Below are 18,404 nucleotides of genomic sequence, written 5' to 3' on the forward strand. Positions count from 1 at the left end.
GAAATCAGACCAATAATACTGGCACCAGCGGTTAACATCCAGTAAGCAGACTGATTCCATCTCAGAAATTTTGATTTCATGTATTTAATGTTTGTCACATCAATATTAAAGCAGCTTTTAAAGCACAGGAGACATGGTTATATTTTACAATTACAGTAGTTTCTTAATGTCAACTTTGTTAAACAACATTTACAGGAACATGTTCAATAGTTTGTTTTGTCGAAAAGTCAATTTTTTTAAAAAGTCCTGTGTTTTTTTTAGCATATAAGATGCACCTGTATATAAAATCATACCCACATTTTAAAAAGGGATTTTAGGAGACAAAGTACATTCATAGCCCACAACTATCCTGATTTGAGGGGAACAGTCCCTAATTCAGAACTCAATCTAATTTGAATGATTTTCCATAGGCCCACCCAGTCTCATCACACCTACTACAAGCTGCACAGACACACCCACTGTTCATTCACACATCTCCTACCAAGAGCATATTTTATTACTAGCGATGCTGTGTATTCAACCCCTGAAAAAAAGTTAAATACAGTAAAAGTACTGCTTCGGAGCCACAGAGCTCTGCTGGTCCTCCACAGAAACTGATACTGACCCAATCAACCACAAAACCCAGCTGTGTAACTAGCACTATGGCTTGGGTCAGTATCAGCTTCTGCTCACGACCAGCAGTGCTTTGCGACTCCTGGGAGAGGGTTGGATGACGTCTAGGTCAAGATAAGGTATTTAGAAATCCCCATTATATTATAAACACAAAAAAATAAAAATACTAATTTAAATAGAAATATGCCACATTAAAGGGACATTATAGTCAATTTGGAAACAAACTGTTTAAAACTTTCCATTGTCATGCATGTTTTTAGAATAGGCATTTATTCATTATTTTATGGTTTTCTGAAGTTATTTAACTTTCAGCTTCTGAACTTTCTCAGTGCTCTCAGAATATCGGCTATAAATGCCCAATTGCAGTGGCCGTTGTATGCCATGTGCCACTGCTCATGCACAATTTGACAGTCGGCAGCAGGAGTCAGTGGCTGTGATCAGTTCAGGAGAATGCACCAAGCAGCTAAGCCGTCCTCAGAATCAAGTGCACAGTTCTGCTGTCTCCTAGGCAAGGAGCAAGTATCCTTCCTACAAAATATAATCTGAGCAGATCTGACTGAGCGCTGTCAGTTTACTTTGCTGTGGAAACAGCAGCAGTGTATTTTTTTTTCTTTCTTTCTTTAACAAAGTTATTACAATGCAGCAGCTCTTAAAATAGAAACTGGAAAGATCAATGTACCCACTGCCTAAATCAACTAGTTGGGTGTCAGCTTGTAAATTTTATTTTCCCAGTTCATACTGCTATTTAATGTGTAGGGCACATAATCCTGGCTTTGATAGAGCTCTATTGCCTCAGAAGTTAACCCTGCCCCCTATGTGATGCGATTAGGGGTCGCTCTGTCAGCCATCTACAGTCCCTCCACAGAGAAGCTGCACTCTGCTCTTTATAATAAAAAAAGTAAACAAGGTACCACTTTCAGTGTTGTGTTAGTGATGTGACATTCTATAATCATTATGTACAGAATGAAGGATATAATAAAGCTGTATACACTGCCTGCTCCCACTGTTTTGGTTTACAAACTTTACCCTTTGGCTTCCAGAATCAGAGCTCAAATGTCATAAGAGTTAGATATGTTTTACAACTGTTCCGATGTAAACAAATAGAAATCTCACGATCGTGCACGTGATCATGAGATTTCAATGATGGGATTGCGTCATGGAGGTGTCCCTATGCTGCTAGGCACACCCTCCAGACCGCGATCCCATCAGGGAAGCACCAGTTGCTTCAGGAAAGCCAAGCTGTTAGGACGTTGTATTCAGTCTTTCGGCACTAAAGCCCAGCAAAATTCGGACGGAATATAACATCCGTTAAAAGCTTAACTGCTAAATAATAATTTGTGATCAACCAGAAAGTTGCACAAAAAGTAATCACTATTCTGCCATTTCAATTATGGGCATCTACTTTTATCCCAAACTTCTTTTTTTTTTTTTAAACTACCTTAGCAAAGATATTAACACTAAAAACATTTGTTTGTAAGAGCAGCAGTATCCTTACAGAACATAAGAATGACGACATCTTAGTGTGTGATAATCTGTTGCTGATAAACAGTAAACTACTTCCATATAAACTTATTTTTATTTTGAAGACTAAAATCTAAATACACTTTAGTGTTGGAAACTGCTTATCCAAATCAGCAGTTACTGGTTTATGTGGGGGGGGGGGGGGGAGTGCACAATATTTGCAAATTAAGGCGAACGCAAGTTATGGGTGTGTAAGTACCAACCGCACAATAACTGTTTAAAATCTTACTACCTGCTTCAGCCACAGGCCCCTTGTTCTGCGGCCGTTTGCTTCAGTAATCTTGCAGTACAATTTTACAGTGGAATAATGGAGGGGGAAAAAAAAACCAGATCTAAAGAAGTGTTTTATTTGATATCTGGGCAAGAAATAAGTGTTATAGGAGTCGTCTTGCTTTCAACCAGTTATTGAAAAGCAGAAAAAAAAATATTTTTAATCATTTTTCGAATCGTCCAAAAAGACAGCCAGTGCTAGGGAAGTGCAAAACGCAAAATAAACAGCAAGAAAAATGCTGCCACAGCATTATTAAAATACAAAATATTTATATTATGAACTATGAACACGTTTGCCTGTAAAACTTTGGAACCACACAGCCGATATTGAATTTGTTAAAATCAAGTCCATGGTATCTTCCAAGGATCAGCAATAGTTCAGTTTGCTTCGTTCTTTGACGCCTCATCAAAGTTCTCTACAAGATCTGAAGAAAAAAAAAAAAAAAACACAGCTATTCACTCAACTTTATACCACAGACTTTTTCCAGGTAATTTAAAATGTCTTCATATGCATTGCTTTGCTGAAGAGTATATGCATGCAATAATGCTGAGCACTAGATGGCAGCAGTGTTCGCAGTGTTTAAGTATTACATGAAGAAAATATACACACACACTTCCTGCACTCATTAGGCAATCACTGTGTGATGAAAGTTTGTAGTGTATGCTGTAGGATCCTTATTTGGGACACTGGGGAAAAAAACCCAGTTAAAGCGACATAAATGATAAATATTTAGCATTCATGCGTAAGAAACATGCCATTAAAAAAGAGCAGTTTTTTTCTCTCTCTCCCATTGTGAATGTGATGTGCTCACAGAAGACAGCAGCGTGTGATAGGAATACAACCCAGAGAGAGATCAGGTAATGTACATTGTGTGTAGGAACATACTTACCAGGTACATCATCGTCCTCCTCCTCTATGTCCTCATGTTTCGGAGTTTTACTGTCTAGAACTAGCACAACACAAACACATTAGTTCTTTTTATATCAGTACGTGTGGCAACTAATAAAAAGAAAACTGCAAATTGTAATGGGATATAATTCAAACATAAAGGGACACAAAACTAAATATTTCCTTCATGATTCAGATAGAGCAACAATGTTTCAAATTGCCTCTATCAATTGTTCATTATTCTCTTAGTATCCTTTGTTGAAGCAGCAATGCTGCTGAACACACCAGGAGAGCCAGTGACAAAAGGCACATGTATCCACCAATCAGTAGCAAGCACCCAGTAGTGCATTACTGCTTCTGAGCCTAACTAGGCATGCTTTTAACAAAGGACATCAGGAATTAAGCTAATTAGAATTAAACTGTTAAGTTGTATACAATTGTATGCTCTATCTGGATCATAAGATAAAGGTGGGGTTTCATATGTGCCCATTTTAAACTCCCTTACAATATTCTATAGAGCATAGGGAAACACATTGTTTTGTCAGTATTTGCTGTACCTCTGCAACTTGTGTCCCCTGCCCCAGACGAATATGCATTAGTTTATTTTCACCCTAAAGCCCATGTTTCAGTGAGAAACCCAGTTTTTTTCAGCAGACCCAGAAGATTCAAACACCAAAATGATTTCATGTAGAAGTGTGATAAAAAAAACTTATCTATCTTAAGATTCCCCCCCCCACCTAAACTCTATTGTAAAAAGGTTTTAAAAAGCATTGCAAGGATAGCAATCATTTCTTTCTAATGCACGTTTTGCAATGCAGTGTTCAACTGACAAAAATTCCTTATAAACGTACAAGATATTGTTTTCTGAGATCCAGCAGCACTAATTTAACCCCTACATTAACACTTGTCATTAAAACAGACTGTAAGCTCTTGTTCTGGGGTTGGTGATGCTAAAAGAGTTTGTTATACTTAGTGTTGTGTCCATCCTCTCACCGTTGTTGGAGCAAAATGATATTTATAGAATATATTAAAAGCCATTTGCACTCACCTTGCCTTGGGAACTGTTCAGCCAGCTTGCGGAGACTTGTGAGACTGTCTGCTCCTAGCTGGCTGAGGATACCTGGGAGCATTTCTGTGATCTGTTTGACTTCTGCATGACCAGTAATTGCAAAGGTGTTTGCAGAGAGGGAAGCTTGCACCTTAGGATTATTGAAGTGGATAACTGTGCCGTCATCTTTAATCATATTTACCTGCAAAACGTAAAAGGGTCTTAAGGAAAATCCACACAAACAGGAAATAATTTGCTTTCAGTTATTGAAACAGGGACAACATTATAATTATTAGGGTTGCACCGATACCATTTTTTTTTTTTACACCGAGCACAAGTACAGATAATTTTTTTTCAAATACTCACCGATATCAATTACTGATACTTTTTTTTTATGTCCTGACAGTTTACCAAGCACAATAGACTAACGATTTAAAGGGAACCATAACACCTACTAAAATTCCTTAAAACTAACTTCTACTAAATAATAAAAAACAACTAAGTACAGATGTATATGCTGGCTGTTCAGCTTACCGCAAACAATTCAAGTAGAGTGATTTAAATTATAGTGTTGATCCAGAGATTCATGCTGCTATGTATGCCGCCATATTGTACACAGCATATTATTCTGTTATTTATGTTTGCTTAGATAAAATATTCACTGTGATGCAGATGCAGTGCATGTGCTGCAGTGTCTGTTGAGAAAAGTGTACTCTGTGGAAATGCATTAGTTTTCAACATATTCTAAATAAAAGGGCCAGTGTAGATACATGATACTATAAGCTCATACATCTTATAATAGGAAATAAGCAATCATCAGTTCTGCCTAAGTGCCTATCTGTGCCATAATTAGCTTTGTAAAACATGAAATTAACAAAAAAATAAAGCATTGTACATAAACAAAAAAATATTTACTTTAAATGTGCAACTTACTATGTTTTTTGTTTGTCCATGCAATTTCCAATTGCTCCCTCAATGCAAAAAAAATTTCATCTGAAGTAAAATACTTTTTAAATTAAGTGTTTTAAATTATTTTGAATTGTAAATATTATATTATCAAGGGGGAACCAGATTCTACTATTTATGTAATTACACTGTAAAATAGCAGCCCTACTCCGTTTTTTTTTTTTACCTGTTTGCTGCCACTGCAGTGATTTATTGTCAGCTGTCACAGACACAAAGCAGAGCCTAAGGAGTTCTTAAACAAATAGCTGTGCACGGGCTTAGATCTGCCCGGAGCAATTCACACTTCAGCTGTGATATCCTTGCCCCTTCCCCCGAAGCACACAGTGAGTGCAGAGATGAACAAAACAAGAGAATCTGAGAGCAGGGAGCAGTAAGGGCAACAGCTTCCTGTCCTGAGCGTGTATGAATGCTCTGAGGAGAGACCGGAAGAGAGGGAGCACTAACCACAGAAATTATTATATTTAGCAGATTTGTTTAGGAAGTCTTTTTTGCACAATAAAACTTTTTACCTAAATAACTTAGTACAACTTCCTTATCGGACACTGCAGGGCACACTCTGCATCACAGAGAGAGCACTGCAGAATCAGATGTGTTTCCTTCCTCTAAGCATATATAAGAATAATATGCTGTGCACCTCACGTGACTGCTGTGTGGCAACGTGCGTTACAATATGGTGGCATACAAGGCAGTATCAACACTGGATGACCATTGTAATTGAAATACTTTATTTGAACAGGTTGGGGTAAGCTGAAAAAAACACAGAGACATCCATGTTTTTCTTGGGGGGTTTTTGCTCATAAGTTAGTTTTAAGAAGTTTTAGCAAACAGGTGTTATGGGTCCCTTTAAGATTGCTTCTTTATAATTATGAACTGTATCTCAGAAGACATTTTGAAATAATAAAACAGTTTTATGTGCTGCTTGTCAAAGTTCACAGAACATGTTTATAAATAAAAATTACATAACAACAACATTAAATAACGCTACAATTGGGTTGTAGGGTTCATATATAACTCATCAATCTGACATTTGTACTTAATACAAAGTAATATAATTTAATCCTGAAAATAATATTGGGAAAGGAGTATCCCAGGAATCCCCTTTGAGAAAAACGGGGCATTTGCATTCTACTGGCAACAGAAAATTGGACTGGTCTTCATATTTTTCCAGGGCTTCTTTTTATTTCCAGTCCAGCCCTGGCTAAGGATGTTCCTCAGAGTACAGTATGTTTTGAGCATAATTGTGCAAGATGAGAACTAGCAGTATAACAGGCAATTTAGCAATTAGAATAATTTTTCAAAAGTTAGTGGCGGGTTCTTTTTAAGGAACAGAAGCATCTCTGCATGTTCAGCTATAAGTCTGTTTCTTTTATCAGTAAGGAAGTTTGATGCTAAGCTGAACAGTCTCACTCTTCACACTACTGCATGGGTCAGAAAGATATTTTTGGGCCATTAGATCTCAGTTTATTAACTGCCCAGTACTTCAGGGGTTTGTCTGAATGAGGTACAGTGATCTCTCCAAGTAGGCTTCCAGCTGTAAAGTAACAGCTTTTGGAGCACTGCTCTGACATACAATGATACAAACAACAGACATTTGTATTGGCAGAACAGAAGTGAACAATTTTTAGTTAAGTCTCCACTCCAGCTTAAAATGAAATGGAAACATGCAGTTTGAAAAAACTACACAAGATGGCGTATGGGTCGGAATTGGAGGTATCGGTTTAAAGTATTGGTGCATTTGCACGAGTACAAGTACTCATGCAAATACTTGGTATCAGCACCGATACTAGTATCGGTATAACCCTAATTATTATTTTATAGAAGAAGAATTATTTTGAACTATGGCTAAAGAAAGTGTTATAAGAAACTTTTTAAAAGCATTGCGATTTTGTTTATGCAGTTAAAGCTTGATATTAACATCCTACACAACACAGTGACAAAGCCTCTAAACCTGCACTGTGGGAGAATGCAAAATGACCCGCCAATTTTTAAATTGCTACACAGACACCTGGTACAAAAGACGAACTACTTCATGCAGGAGGAGTTTCTAAAGAATCCAATGCACTAGAGCCGAATGACCACCTGACTACAGGCTGAGGGCAGATGCAGCGGTGCGCCTCCCCAGACATAATTAGGATTCACAGACCGTACACTTAGCAAACTCACTGCAGTCGCCAAAATAATGAAACATTGACCTCATGGCTACCTGTGAGGGCTGCAAAATCAACGTGTTTTAGATCTAGCAACTATGGGGTTAAAGACGGTGATCCAAAGGCAGTCTCTTGTGGAGCCATAAACCTGTAGACAAAACAAGCTTGTCTAGTATGCCCGAAGCTTGCATCAAGCGTTCTATAAAGCCCAAAGTGCTCACTGAATGGATTGGTATAATTTTTTTTTTTTTTTTAAAGGTGCAATGTTCTCCCTAGGACCTTGTTAGCGGGTGCACCAATCAACTGATTTTACTGACCACCCATCAAAAATGTTAGTAAATACCTAGCTAAAATAAGTAAAGATTAAAAATCTTACATTTTTTGCACAAACTATGATTAAATACATTTGTGCTTTGGATAGTTTAAAATGATATATTAGAAAATATTACTGTCCCGACAGTTACTTCATAATGGCACCAGGCTTGCAACATTTTCTGTGGAGAACACTGAGGTGTACGGTAATACACACTCAGTCTTTAAAGTGAGAGTAATAAACTAATAAAAAAATATGCGTTGTATAATCATATCTAGTATTTAGTGCTTCATGTCCCTTTAAGGATTTAGCTGCCATAAGACGGTTTGCGCATATTCAGTAGTAAGACGGTTTGCGCATATTCAGTAGTAAGACTGTTTGCGCATATTCAGTAGTAAGACTGTTTGCGCATATTCAGTAGTAAGACTGTTTGCGCATATTCAGTAGTAAGACTGTTTGCGCATATTCAGTAGTAAGACTGTTTGCGCATATTCAGTAGTAAGACTGTTTGCGCATATTCAGTAGTAAGACTGTTTGCGCATATTCAGTAGTAAGACTGTTTGCGCATATTCAGTAGTAAGACTGTTTGCGCATATTCAGTAGTAGACTGTTTGCGCATATTCAGTAGTAAGACTGTTTGCGCATATTCAGTAGTAAGACTGTTTGCGCATATTCAGTAGTAAGACTGTTTGCGCATATTCAGTAGTAAGACTGTTTGCGCATATTCAGTAGTAAGACTGTTTGCGCATATTCAGTAGTAAGACTGTTTGCGCATATTCAGTAGTAAGACTGTTTGCGCATATTCAGTAGTAAGACTGTTTGCGCATATTCAGTAGTAAGACTGTTTGCGCATATTCAGTAGTAAGACTGTTTGCGCATATTCAGTAGTAAGACTGTTTGCGCATATTCAGTAGTAAGACTGTTTGCGCATATTCAGTAGTAAGACTGTTTGCGCATATTCAGTAGTAAGACTGTTTGCGCATATTCAGTAGTAAGACTGTTTGCGCATATTCAGTAGTAAGACTGTTTGCGCATATTCAGTAGTAAGACTGTTTGCGCATATTCAGTAGTAAGACTGTTTGCGCATATTCAGTAGTAAGACTGTTTGCGCATATTCAGTAGTAAGACTGTTTGCGCATATTCAGTAGTAAGACTGTTTGCGCATATTCAGTAGTAAGACTGTTTGCGCATATTCAGTAGTAAGACTGTTTGCGCATATTCAGTAGTAAGACTGTTTGCGCATATTCAGTAGTAAGACTGTTTGCGCATATTCAGTAGTAAGACTGTTTGCGCATATTCAGTAGTAAGACTGTTTGCGCATATTCAGTAGTAAGACTGTTTGCGCATATTCAGTAGTAAGACTGTTTGCGCATATTCAGTAGTAAGACTGTTTGCGCATATTCAGTAGTAAGACTGTTTGCGCATATTCAGTAGTAAGACTGTTTGCGCATATTCAGTAGTAAGACTGTTTGCGCATATTCAGTAGTAAGACTGTTTGCGCATATTCAGTAGTAAGACTGTTTGCGCATATTCAGTAGTAAGACTGTTTGCGCATATTCAGTAGTAAGACTGTTTGCGCATATTCAGTAGTAAGACTGTTTGCGCATATTCAGTAGTAAGACTGTTTGCGCATATTCAGTAGTAAGACTGTTTGCGCATATTCAGTAGTAAGACTGTTTGCGCATATTCAGTAGTAAGACTGTTTGCGCATATTCAGTAGTAAGACTGTTTGCGCATATTCAGTAGTAAGACTGTTTGCGCATATTCAGTAGTAAGACTGTTTGCGCATATTCAGTAGTAAGACTGTTTGCGCATATTCAGTAGTAAGACTGTTTGCGCATATTCAGTAGTAAGACTGTTTGCGCATATTCAGTAGTAAGACTGTTTGCGCATATTCAGTAGTAAGACTGTTTGCGCATATTCAGTAGTAAGACTGTTTGCGCATATTCAGTAGTAAGACTGTTTGCGCATATTCAGTAGTAAGACTGTTTGCGCATATTCAGTAGTAAGACTGTTTGCGCATATTCAGTAGTAAGACTGTTTGCGCATATTCAGTAGTAAGACTGTTTGCGCATATTCAGTAGTAAGACTGTTTGCGCATATTCAGTAGTAAGACTGTTTGCGCATATTCAGTAGTAAGACTGTTTGCGCATATTCAGTAGTAAGACTGTTTGCGCATATTTCAAGTAGCTAAGACTGTTTGCGCATATTCAGTAGTAAGACTGTTTGCGCATATTCAGTAGTAAGACTGTTTGCGCATATTCAGTAGTAAGACTGTTTGCGCATATTCAGTAGTAATACTGTTTGCGGCATATTCAGTAGTAAGACTGTTTGCGCATATTCCAGTAGTAAGACTGTTGCGCATATTCAGTAGTAAGGACTGTTTGCGCATATTCAGTAGTAAGACTGTTTGCGCATATTCAGTAGTTAGACTGTTTGCGCATATTCAGTAGTAAGGACTGTTTGCGCATATTCAGTAGTAAGACTGTTTGCGCATATTCAGTAGTAAGACTGTTTGCGCATATTCAGTAGTAAGACTGTTTGCGCATATTCAGTAGTAAGACTGTTTGCGCATATTCAGTAGTAAGACTGTTTGCGCATATTCAGTAGTAAGACTGTTTGCGCATATTCAGTAGTAAGACTGTTTGCGCATATTCAGTAGTAAGACTGTTTGCGCATATTCAGTAGTAAGACTGTTTGCGCATATTCAGTAGTAAGACTGTTTGCGCATATTCAGTAGTAAGACTGTTTGCGCATATTCAGTAGTAAGACTGTTTGCGCATATTCAGTAGTAAGACTGTTTGCGCATATTCAGTAGTAAGACTGTTTGCGCATATTCAGTAGTAAGACTGTTTGCGCATATTCAGTAGTAAGACTGTTTGCGCATATTCAGTAGTAAGACTGTTTGCGCATATTCAGTAGTAAGACTGTTTGCGCATATTCAGTAGTAAGACTGTTTGCGCATATTCAGTAGTAAGACTGTTTGCGCATATTCAGTAGTAAGACTGTTTGCGCATATTCAGTAGTAAGACTGTTTGCGCATATTCAGTAGTAAGACTGTTTGCGCATATTCAGTAGTAAGACTGTTTGCGCATATTCAGTAGTAAGACTGTTTGCGCATATTCAGTAGTAAGACTGTTTGCGCATATTCAGTAGTAAGACTGTTTGCGCATATTCAGTAGTAAGACTGTTTGCGCATATTCAGTAGTAAGACTGTTTGCGCATATTCAGTAGTAAGACTGTTTGCGCATATTCAGTAGTAAGACTGTTTGCGCATATTCAGTAGTAAGACTGTTTGCGCATATTCAGTAGTAAGACTGTTTGCGCATATTCAGTAGTAAGACTGTTTGCGCATATTCAGTAGTAAGACTGTTTGCGCATATTCAGTAGTAAGACTGTTTGCGCATATTCAGTAGTAAGACTGTTTGCGCATATTCAGTAGTAAGACTGTTTGCGCATATTCAGTAGTAAGACTGTTTGCGCATATTCAGTAGTAAGACTGTTTGCGCATATTCAGTAGTAAGACTGTTAGCGCATATTCAGTAGTAAGACTGTTTGCGCATATTCAGTAGTAAGACTGTTTGCGCATATTCAGTAGTAAGACTGTTTGCGCATATTCAGTAGTAAGACTGTTTGCGCATATTCAGTAGTAAGACTGTTTTGCGCATATTCAGTAGTAAGACTGTTTGCGCATATTCAGTAGTAAGACTGTTTGCGCATATTCAGTAGTAAGACTGTTTGCGCATATTCAGTAGTAAGACTGTTTGCGCATATTCAGTAGTAAGACTGTTTGCGCATATTCAGTAGTAAGACTGTTTGCGCATATTCAGTAGTAAGACTGTTTGCGCATATTCAGTAGTAAGACTGTTTGCGCATATTCAGTAGTAAGACTGTTTGCGCATATTCAGTAGTAAGACTGTTTGCGCATATTCAGTAGTAAGACTGTTTGCGCATATTCAGTAGTAAGACTGTTTGCGCATATTCAGTAGTAAGACTGTTTGCGCATATTCAGTAGTAAGACTGTTTGCGCATATTCAGTAGTAAGACTGTTTGCGCATATTCAGTAGTAAGACTGTTTGCGCATATTCAGTAGTAAGACTGTTTGCGCATATTCAGTAGTAAGACTGTTTGCGCATATTCAGTAGTAAGACTGTTTGCGCATATTCAGTAGTAAGACTGTTTGCGCATATTCAGTAGTAAGACTGTTTGCGCATATTCAGTAGTAAGACTGTTTGCGCATATTCAGTAGTAAGACTGTTTGCGCATATTCAGTAGTAAGACTGTTTGCGCATATTCAGTAGTAAGACTGTTTGCGCATATTCAGTAGTAAGACTGTTTGCGCATATTCAGTAGTAAGACTGTTTGCGCATATTCAGTAGTAAGACTGTTTGCGCATATTCAGTAGTAAGACTGTTTGCGCATATTCAGTAGTAAGACTGTTTGCGCATATTCAGTAGTAAGACTGTTTGCGCATATTCAGTAGTAAGACTGTTTGCGCATATTCAGTAGTAAGACTGTTTGCGCATATTCAGTAGTAAGACTGTTTGCGCATATTCAGTAGTAAGACTGTTTGCGCATATTCAGTAGTAAGACTGTTTGCGCATATTCAGTAGTAAGACTGTTTGCGCATATTCAGTAGTAAGACTGTTTGCGCATATTCAGTAGTAAGACTGTTTGCGCATATTCAGTAGTAAGACTGTTTGCGCATATTCAGTAGTAAGACTGTTTGCGCATATTCAGTAGTAAGACTGTTTGCGCATATTCAGTAGTAAGACTGTTTGCGCATATTCAGTAGTAAGACTGTTTGCGCATATTCAGTAGTAAGACTGTTTGCGCATATTCAGTAGTAAGACTGTTTGCGCATATTCAGTAGTAAGACTGTTTGCGCATATTCAGTAGTAAGACTGTTTGCGCATATTCAGTAGTAAGACTGTTTGCGCATATTCAGTAGTAAGACTGTTTGCGCATATTCAGTAGTAAGACTGTTTGCGCATATTCAGTAGTAAGACTGTTTGCGCATATTCAGTAGTAAGACTGTTTGCGCATATTCAGTAGTAAGACTGTTTGCGCATATTCAGTAGTAAGACTGTTTGCGCATATTCAGTAGTAAGACTGTTTGCGCATATTCAGTAGTAAGACTGTTTGCGCATATTCAGTAGTAAGACTGTTTGCGCATATTCAGTAGTAAGACTGTTTGCGCATATTCAGTAGTAAGACTGTTTGCGCATATTCAGTAGTAAGACTGTTTGCGCATATTCAGTAGTAAGACTGTTTGCGCATATTCAGTAGTAAGACTGTTTGCGCATATTCAGTAGTAAGACTGTTTGCGCATATTCAGTAGTAAGACTGTTTGCGCATATTCAGTAGTAAGACTGTTTGCGCATATTCAGTAGTAAGACTGTTTGCGCATATTCAGTAGTAAGACTGTTTGCGCATATTCAGTAGTAAGACTGTTTGCGCATATTCAGTAGTAAGACTGTTTGCGCATATTCAGTAGTAAGACTGTTTGCGCATATTCAGTAGTAAGACTGTTTGCGCATATTCAGTAGTAAGACTGTTTGCGCATATTCAGTAGTAAGACTGTTTGCGCATATTCAGTAGTAAGACTGTTTGCGCATATTCAGTAGTAAGACTGTTTGCGCATATTCAGTAGTAAGACTGTTTGCGCATATTCAGTAGTAAGACTGTTTGCGCATATTCAGTAGTAAGACTGTTTGCGCATATTCAGTAGTAAGACTGTTTGCGCATATTCAGTAGTAAGACTGTTTGCGCATATTCAGTAGTAAGACTGTTTGCGCATATTCAGTAGTAAGACTGTTTGCGCATATTCAGTAGTAAGACTGTTTGCGCATATTCAGTAGTAAGACTGTTTGCGCATATTCAGTAGTAAGACTGTTTGCGCATATTCAGTAGTAAGACTGTTTGCGCATATTCAGTAGTAAGACTGTTTGCGCATATTCAGTAGTAAGACTGTTTGCGCATATTCAGTAGTAAGACTGTTTGCGCATATTCAGTAGTAAGACTGTTTGCGCATATTCAGTAGTAAGACTGTTTGCGCATATTCAGTAGTAAGACTGTTTGCGCATATTCAGTAGTAAGACTGTTTGCGCATATTCAGTAGTAAGACTGTTTGCGCATATTCAGTAGTAAGACTGTTTGCGCATATTCAGTAGTAAGACTGTTTGCGCATATTCAGTAGTAAGACTGTTTGCGCATATTCAGTAGTAAGACTGTTTGCGCATATTCAGTAGTAAGACTGTTTGCGCATATTCAGTAGTAAGACTGTTTGCGCATATTCAGTAGTAAGACTGTTTGCGCATATTCAGTAGTAAGACTGTTTGCGCATATTCAGTAGTAAGACTGTTTGCGCATATTCAGTAGTAAGACTGTTTGCGCATATTCAGTAGTAAGACTGTTTGCGCATATTCAGTAGTAAGACTGTTTGCGCATATTCAGTAGTAAGACTGTTTGCGCATATTCAGTAGTAAGACTGTTTGCGCATATTCAGTAGTAAGACTGTTTGCGCATATTCAGTAGTAAGACTGTTTGCGCATATTCAGTAGTAAGACTGTTTGCGCATATTCAGTAGTAAGACTGTTTGCGCATATTCAGTAGTAAGACTGTTTGCGCATATTCAGTAGTAAGACTGTTTGCGCATATTCAGTAGTAAGACTGTTTGCGCATATTCAGTAGTAAGACTGTTTGCGCATATTCAGTAGTAAGACTGTTTGCGCATATTCAGTAGTAAGACTGTTTGCGCATATTCAGTAGTAAGACTGTTTGCGCATATTCAGTAGTAAGACTGTTTGCGCATATTCAGTAGTAAGACTGTTTGCGCATATTCAGTAGTAAGACTGTTTGCGCATATTCAGTAGTAAGACTGTTTGCGCATATTCAGTAGTAAGACTGTTTGCGCATATTCAGTAGTAAGACTGTTTGCGCATATTCAGTAGTAAGACTGTTTGCGCATATTCAGTAGTAAGACTGTTTGCGCATATTCAGTAGTAAGACTGTTTGCGCATATTCAGTAGTAAGACTGTTTGCGCATATTCAGTAGTAAGACTGTTTGCGCATATTCAGTAGTAAGACTGTTTGCGCATATTCAGTAGTAAGACTGTTTGCGCATATTCAGTAGTAAGACTGTTTGCGCATATTCAGTAGTAAGACTGTTTGCGCATATTCAGTAGTAAGACTGTTTGCGCATATTCAGTAGTAAGACTGTTTGCGCATATTCAGTAGTAAGACTGTTTGCGCATATTCAGTAGTAAGACTGTTTGCGCATATTCAGTAGTAAGACTGTTTGCGCATATTCAGTAGTAAGACTGTTTGCGCATATTCAGTAGTAAGACTGTTTGCGCATATTCAGTAGTAAGACTGTTTGCGCATATTCAGTAGTAAGACTGTTTGCGCATATTCAGTAGTAAGACTGTTTGCGCATATTCAGTAGTAAGACTGTTTGCGCATATTCAGTAGTAAGACTGTTTGCGCATATTCAGTAGTAAGACTGTTTGCGCATATTCAGTAGTAAGACTGTTTGCGCATATTCAGTAGTAAGACTGTTTGCGCATATTCAGTAGTAAGACTGTTTGCGCATATTCAGTAGTAAGACTGTTTGCGCATATTCAGTAGTAAGACTGTTTGCGCATATTCAGTAGTAAGACTGTTTGCGCATATTCAGTAGTAAGACTGTTTGCGCATATTCAGTAGTAAGACTGTTTGCGCATATTCAGTAGTAAGACTGTTTGCGCATATTCAGTAGTAAGACTGTTTGCGCATATTCAGTAGTAAGACTGTTTGCGCATATTCAGTAGTAAGACTGTTTGCGCATATTCAGTAGTAAGACTGTTTGCGCATATTCAGTAGTAAGACTGTTTGCGCATATTCAGTAGTAAGACTGTTTGCGCATATTCAGTAGTAAGACTGTTTGCGCATATTCAGTAGTAAGACTGTTTGCGCATATTCAGTAGTAAGACTGTTTGCGCATATTCAGTAGTAAGACTGTTTGCGCATATTCAGTAGTAAGACTGTTTGCGCATATTCAGTAGTAAGACTGTTTGCGCATATTCAGTAGTAAGACTGTTTGCGCATATTCAGTAGTAAGACTGTTTGCGCATATTCAGTAGTAAGACTGTTTGCGCATATTCAGTAGTAAGACTGTTTGCGCATATTCAGTAGTAAGACTGTTTGCGCATATTCAGTAGTAAGACTGTTTGCGCATATTCAGTAGTAAGACTGTTTGCGCATATTCAGTAGTAAGACTGTTTGCGCATATTCAGTAGTAAGACTGTTTGCGCATATTCAGTAGTAAGACTGTTTGCGCATATTCAGTAGTAAGACTGTTTGCGCATATTCAGTAGTAAGACTGTTTGCGCATATTCAGTAGTAAGACTGTTTGCGCATATTCAGTAGTAAGACTGTTTGCGCATATTCAGTAGTAAGACTGTTTGCGCATATTCAGTAGTAAGACTGTTTGCGCATATTCAGTAGTAAGACTGTTTGCGCATATTCAGTAGTAAGACTGTTTGCGCATATTCAGTAGTAAGACTGTTTGCGCATATTCAGTAGTAAGACTGTTTGCGCATATTCAGTAGTAAGACTGTTTGCGCATATTCAGTAGTAAGACTGTTTGCGCATATTCAGTAGTAAGACTGTTTGCGCATATTCAGTAGTAAGACTGTTTGCGCATATTCAGTAGTAAGACTGTTTGCGCATATTCAGTAGTAAGACTGTTTGCGCATATTCAGTAGTAAGACTGTTTGCGCATATTCAGTAGTAAGACTGTTTGCGCATATTCAGTAGTAAGACTGTTTGCGCATATTCAGTAGTAAGACTGTTTGCGCATATTCAGTAGTAAGACTGTTTGCGCATATTCAGTAGTAAGACTGTTTGCGCATATTCAGTAGTAAGACTGTTTGCGCATATTCAGTAGTAAGACTGTTTGCGCATATTCAGTAGTAAGACTGTTTGCGCATATTCAGTAGTAAGACTGTTTGCGCATATTCAGTAGTAAGACTGTTTGCGCATATTCAGTAGTAAGACTGTTTGCGCATATTCAGTAGTAAGACTGTTTGCGCATATTCAGTAGTAAGACTGTTTGCGCATATTCAGTAGTAAGACTGTTTGCGCATATTCAGTAGTAAGACTGTTTGCGCATATTCAGTAGTAAGACTGTTTGCGCATATTCAGTAGTAAGACTGTTTGCGCATATTCAGTAGTAAGACTGTTTGCGCATATTCAGTAGTAAGACTGTTTGCGCATATTCAGTAGTAAGACTGTTTGCGCATATTCAGTAGTAAGACTGTTTGCGCATATTCAGTAGTAAGACTGTTTGCGCATATTCAGTAGTAAGACTGTTTGCGCATATTCAGTAGTAAGACTGTTTGCGCATATTCAGTAGTAAGACTGTTTGCGCATATTCAGTAGTAAGGACTGTTTGCGCATATTCAGTAGTAAGACTGTTTGCGCATATTCAGTAGTAAGACTGTTTGCGCATATTCAGTAGTAAGACTGTTTGCGCATATTCAGTAGTAAGACTGTTTGCGCATATTCAGTAGTAAGACTGTTTGCGCATATTCAGTAGTAAGACTGTTTGCGCATATTCAGTAGTAAGACGTTTGCGCATATTCAGTAGTAAGACTGTTTGCGCATATTCAGTAGTAAGACTGTTTGCGCATATTCAGTAGTAAGACTGTTTGCGCATATTCAGTAGTAAGACTGTTTGCGCATATTCAGTAGTAAGACTGTTTGCGCATATTCAGTAGTAAGACTGTTTGCGCATATTCAGTAGTAAGACTGTTTGCGCATATTCAGTAGTAAGACTGTTTGCGCATATTCAGTAGTAAGACTGTTTGCGCATATTCAGTAGTAAGACTGTTTGCGCATATTCAGTAGTAAGACTGTTTGCGCATATTCAGTAGTAAGACTGTTTGCGCATATTCAGTAGTAAGACTGTTCGCATTATTTTTTAACACTGTTTGCGCATATTCAGTAGTAAGACTGTTTGCGCATATTCAGTAGTAAGACTGTTTGCGCATATTCAGTAGTAAGACTGTTTGCGCATATTCAGTAGTAAGACGGTTTGCGCATATTCAGTAGTAAGACGGTTTGCGCATATTCAGTAGTAGACGGTTTGCGCATATTCAGTAGTAAGACTGTTTGCGCATATTCAGTAGTAAGACGGTTTGCGCATATTCAGTAGTAAGACGGTTTGCGCATATTCAGTAGTAAGACGGTTTGCGCATATTCAGTAGTAAGACGGTTTGCGCATATTCAGTAGTAAGACTGTTTGCGCATATTCAGTAGTAAGACTGTTTGCGCATATTCAGTAGTAAGACTGTTTGCGCATATTCAGTAGTAAGACGGTTTGCGCATATTCAGTAGTAAGACTGTTTGCGCATATTCAGTAGTAAGACTGTTTGCGCATATTCAGTAGTAAGACTGTTTGCGCATATTCAGTAGTAAGACTGTTTGCGCATATTCAGTAGTAAGACTGTTTGCGCATATTCAGTAGTAAGACTGTTTGCGCATATTCAGTAGTAAGACGGTTTGCGCATATTCAGTAGTAAGACGGTTTGCGCATATTCAGTAGTAAGACGGTTTGCGCATATTCAGTAGTAAGACTGTTTGCGCATATTCAGT

At 38.1% G+C, this 18,404-nt stretch overlaps 1 protein-coding gene across 1 annotated transcript in view; it reads right to left on the reverse strand.

The window, feature by feature from the left end:
* Window positions 1-2,459: 2,459 nt before the first annotated feature.
* The window catches only part of BTF3L4 (basic transcription factor 3 like 4), a 33,141-nt gene continuing 17,196 nt past the window's right edge, over window positions 2,460-18,404 (reverse strand). Inside the window, exons 4-6 of the mRNA XM_053693480.1 lie at window positions 4,341-4,542; window positions 3,294-3,353; window positions 2,460-2,828 (exon numbers count right to left, since the gene is read on the reverse strand). Of these exons, the coding sequence (XP_053549455.1) occupies window positions 2,782-2,828; window positions 3,294-3,353; window positions 4,341-4,542 (309 nt within the window). The 3' untranslated portion in view covers window positions 2,460-2,781. The remainder of the gene's footprint in view (window positions 2,829-3,293; window positions 3,354-4,340; window positions 4,543-18,404) is intronic.

This window comes from Bombina bombina, chromosome 10 (genome assembly GCF_027579735.1).
Source record: "Bombina bombina isolate aBomBom1 chromosome 10, aBomBom1.pri, whole genome shotgun sequence".
NCBI classification, from domain to species: domain Eukaryota; kingdom Metazoa; phylum Chordata; class Amphibia; order Anura; family Bombinatoridae; genus Bombina; species Bombina bombina.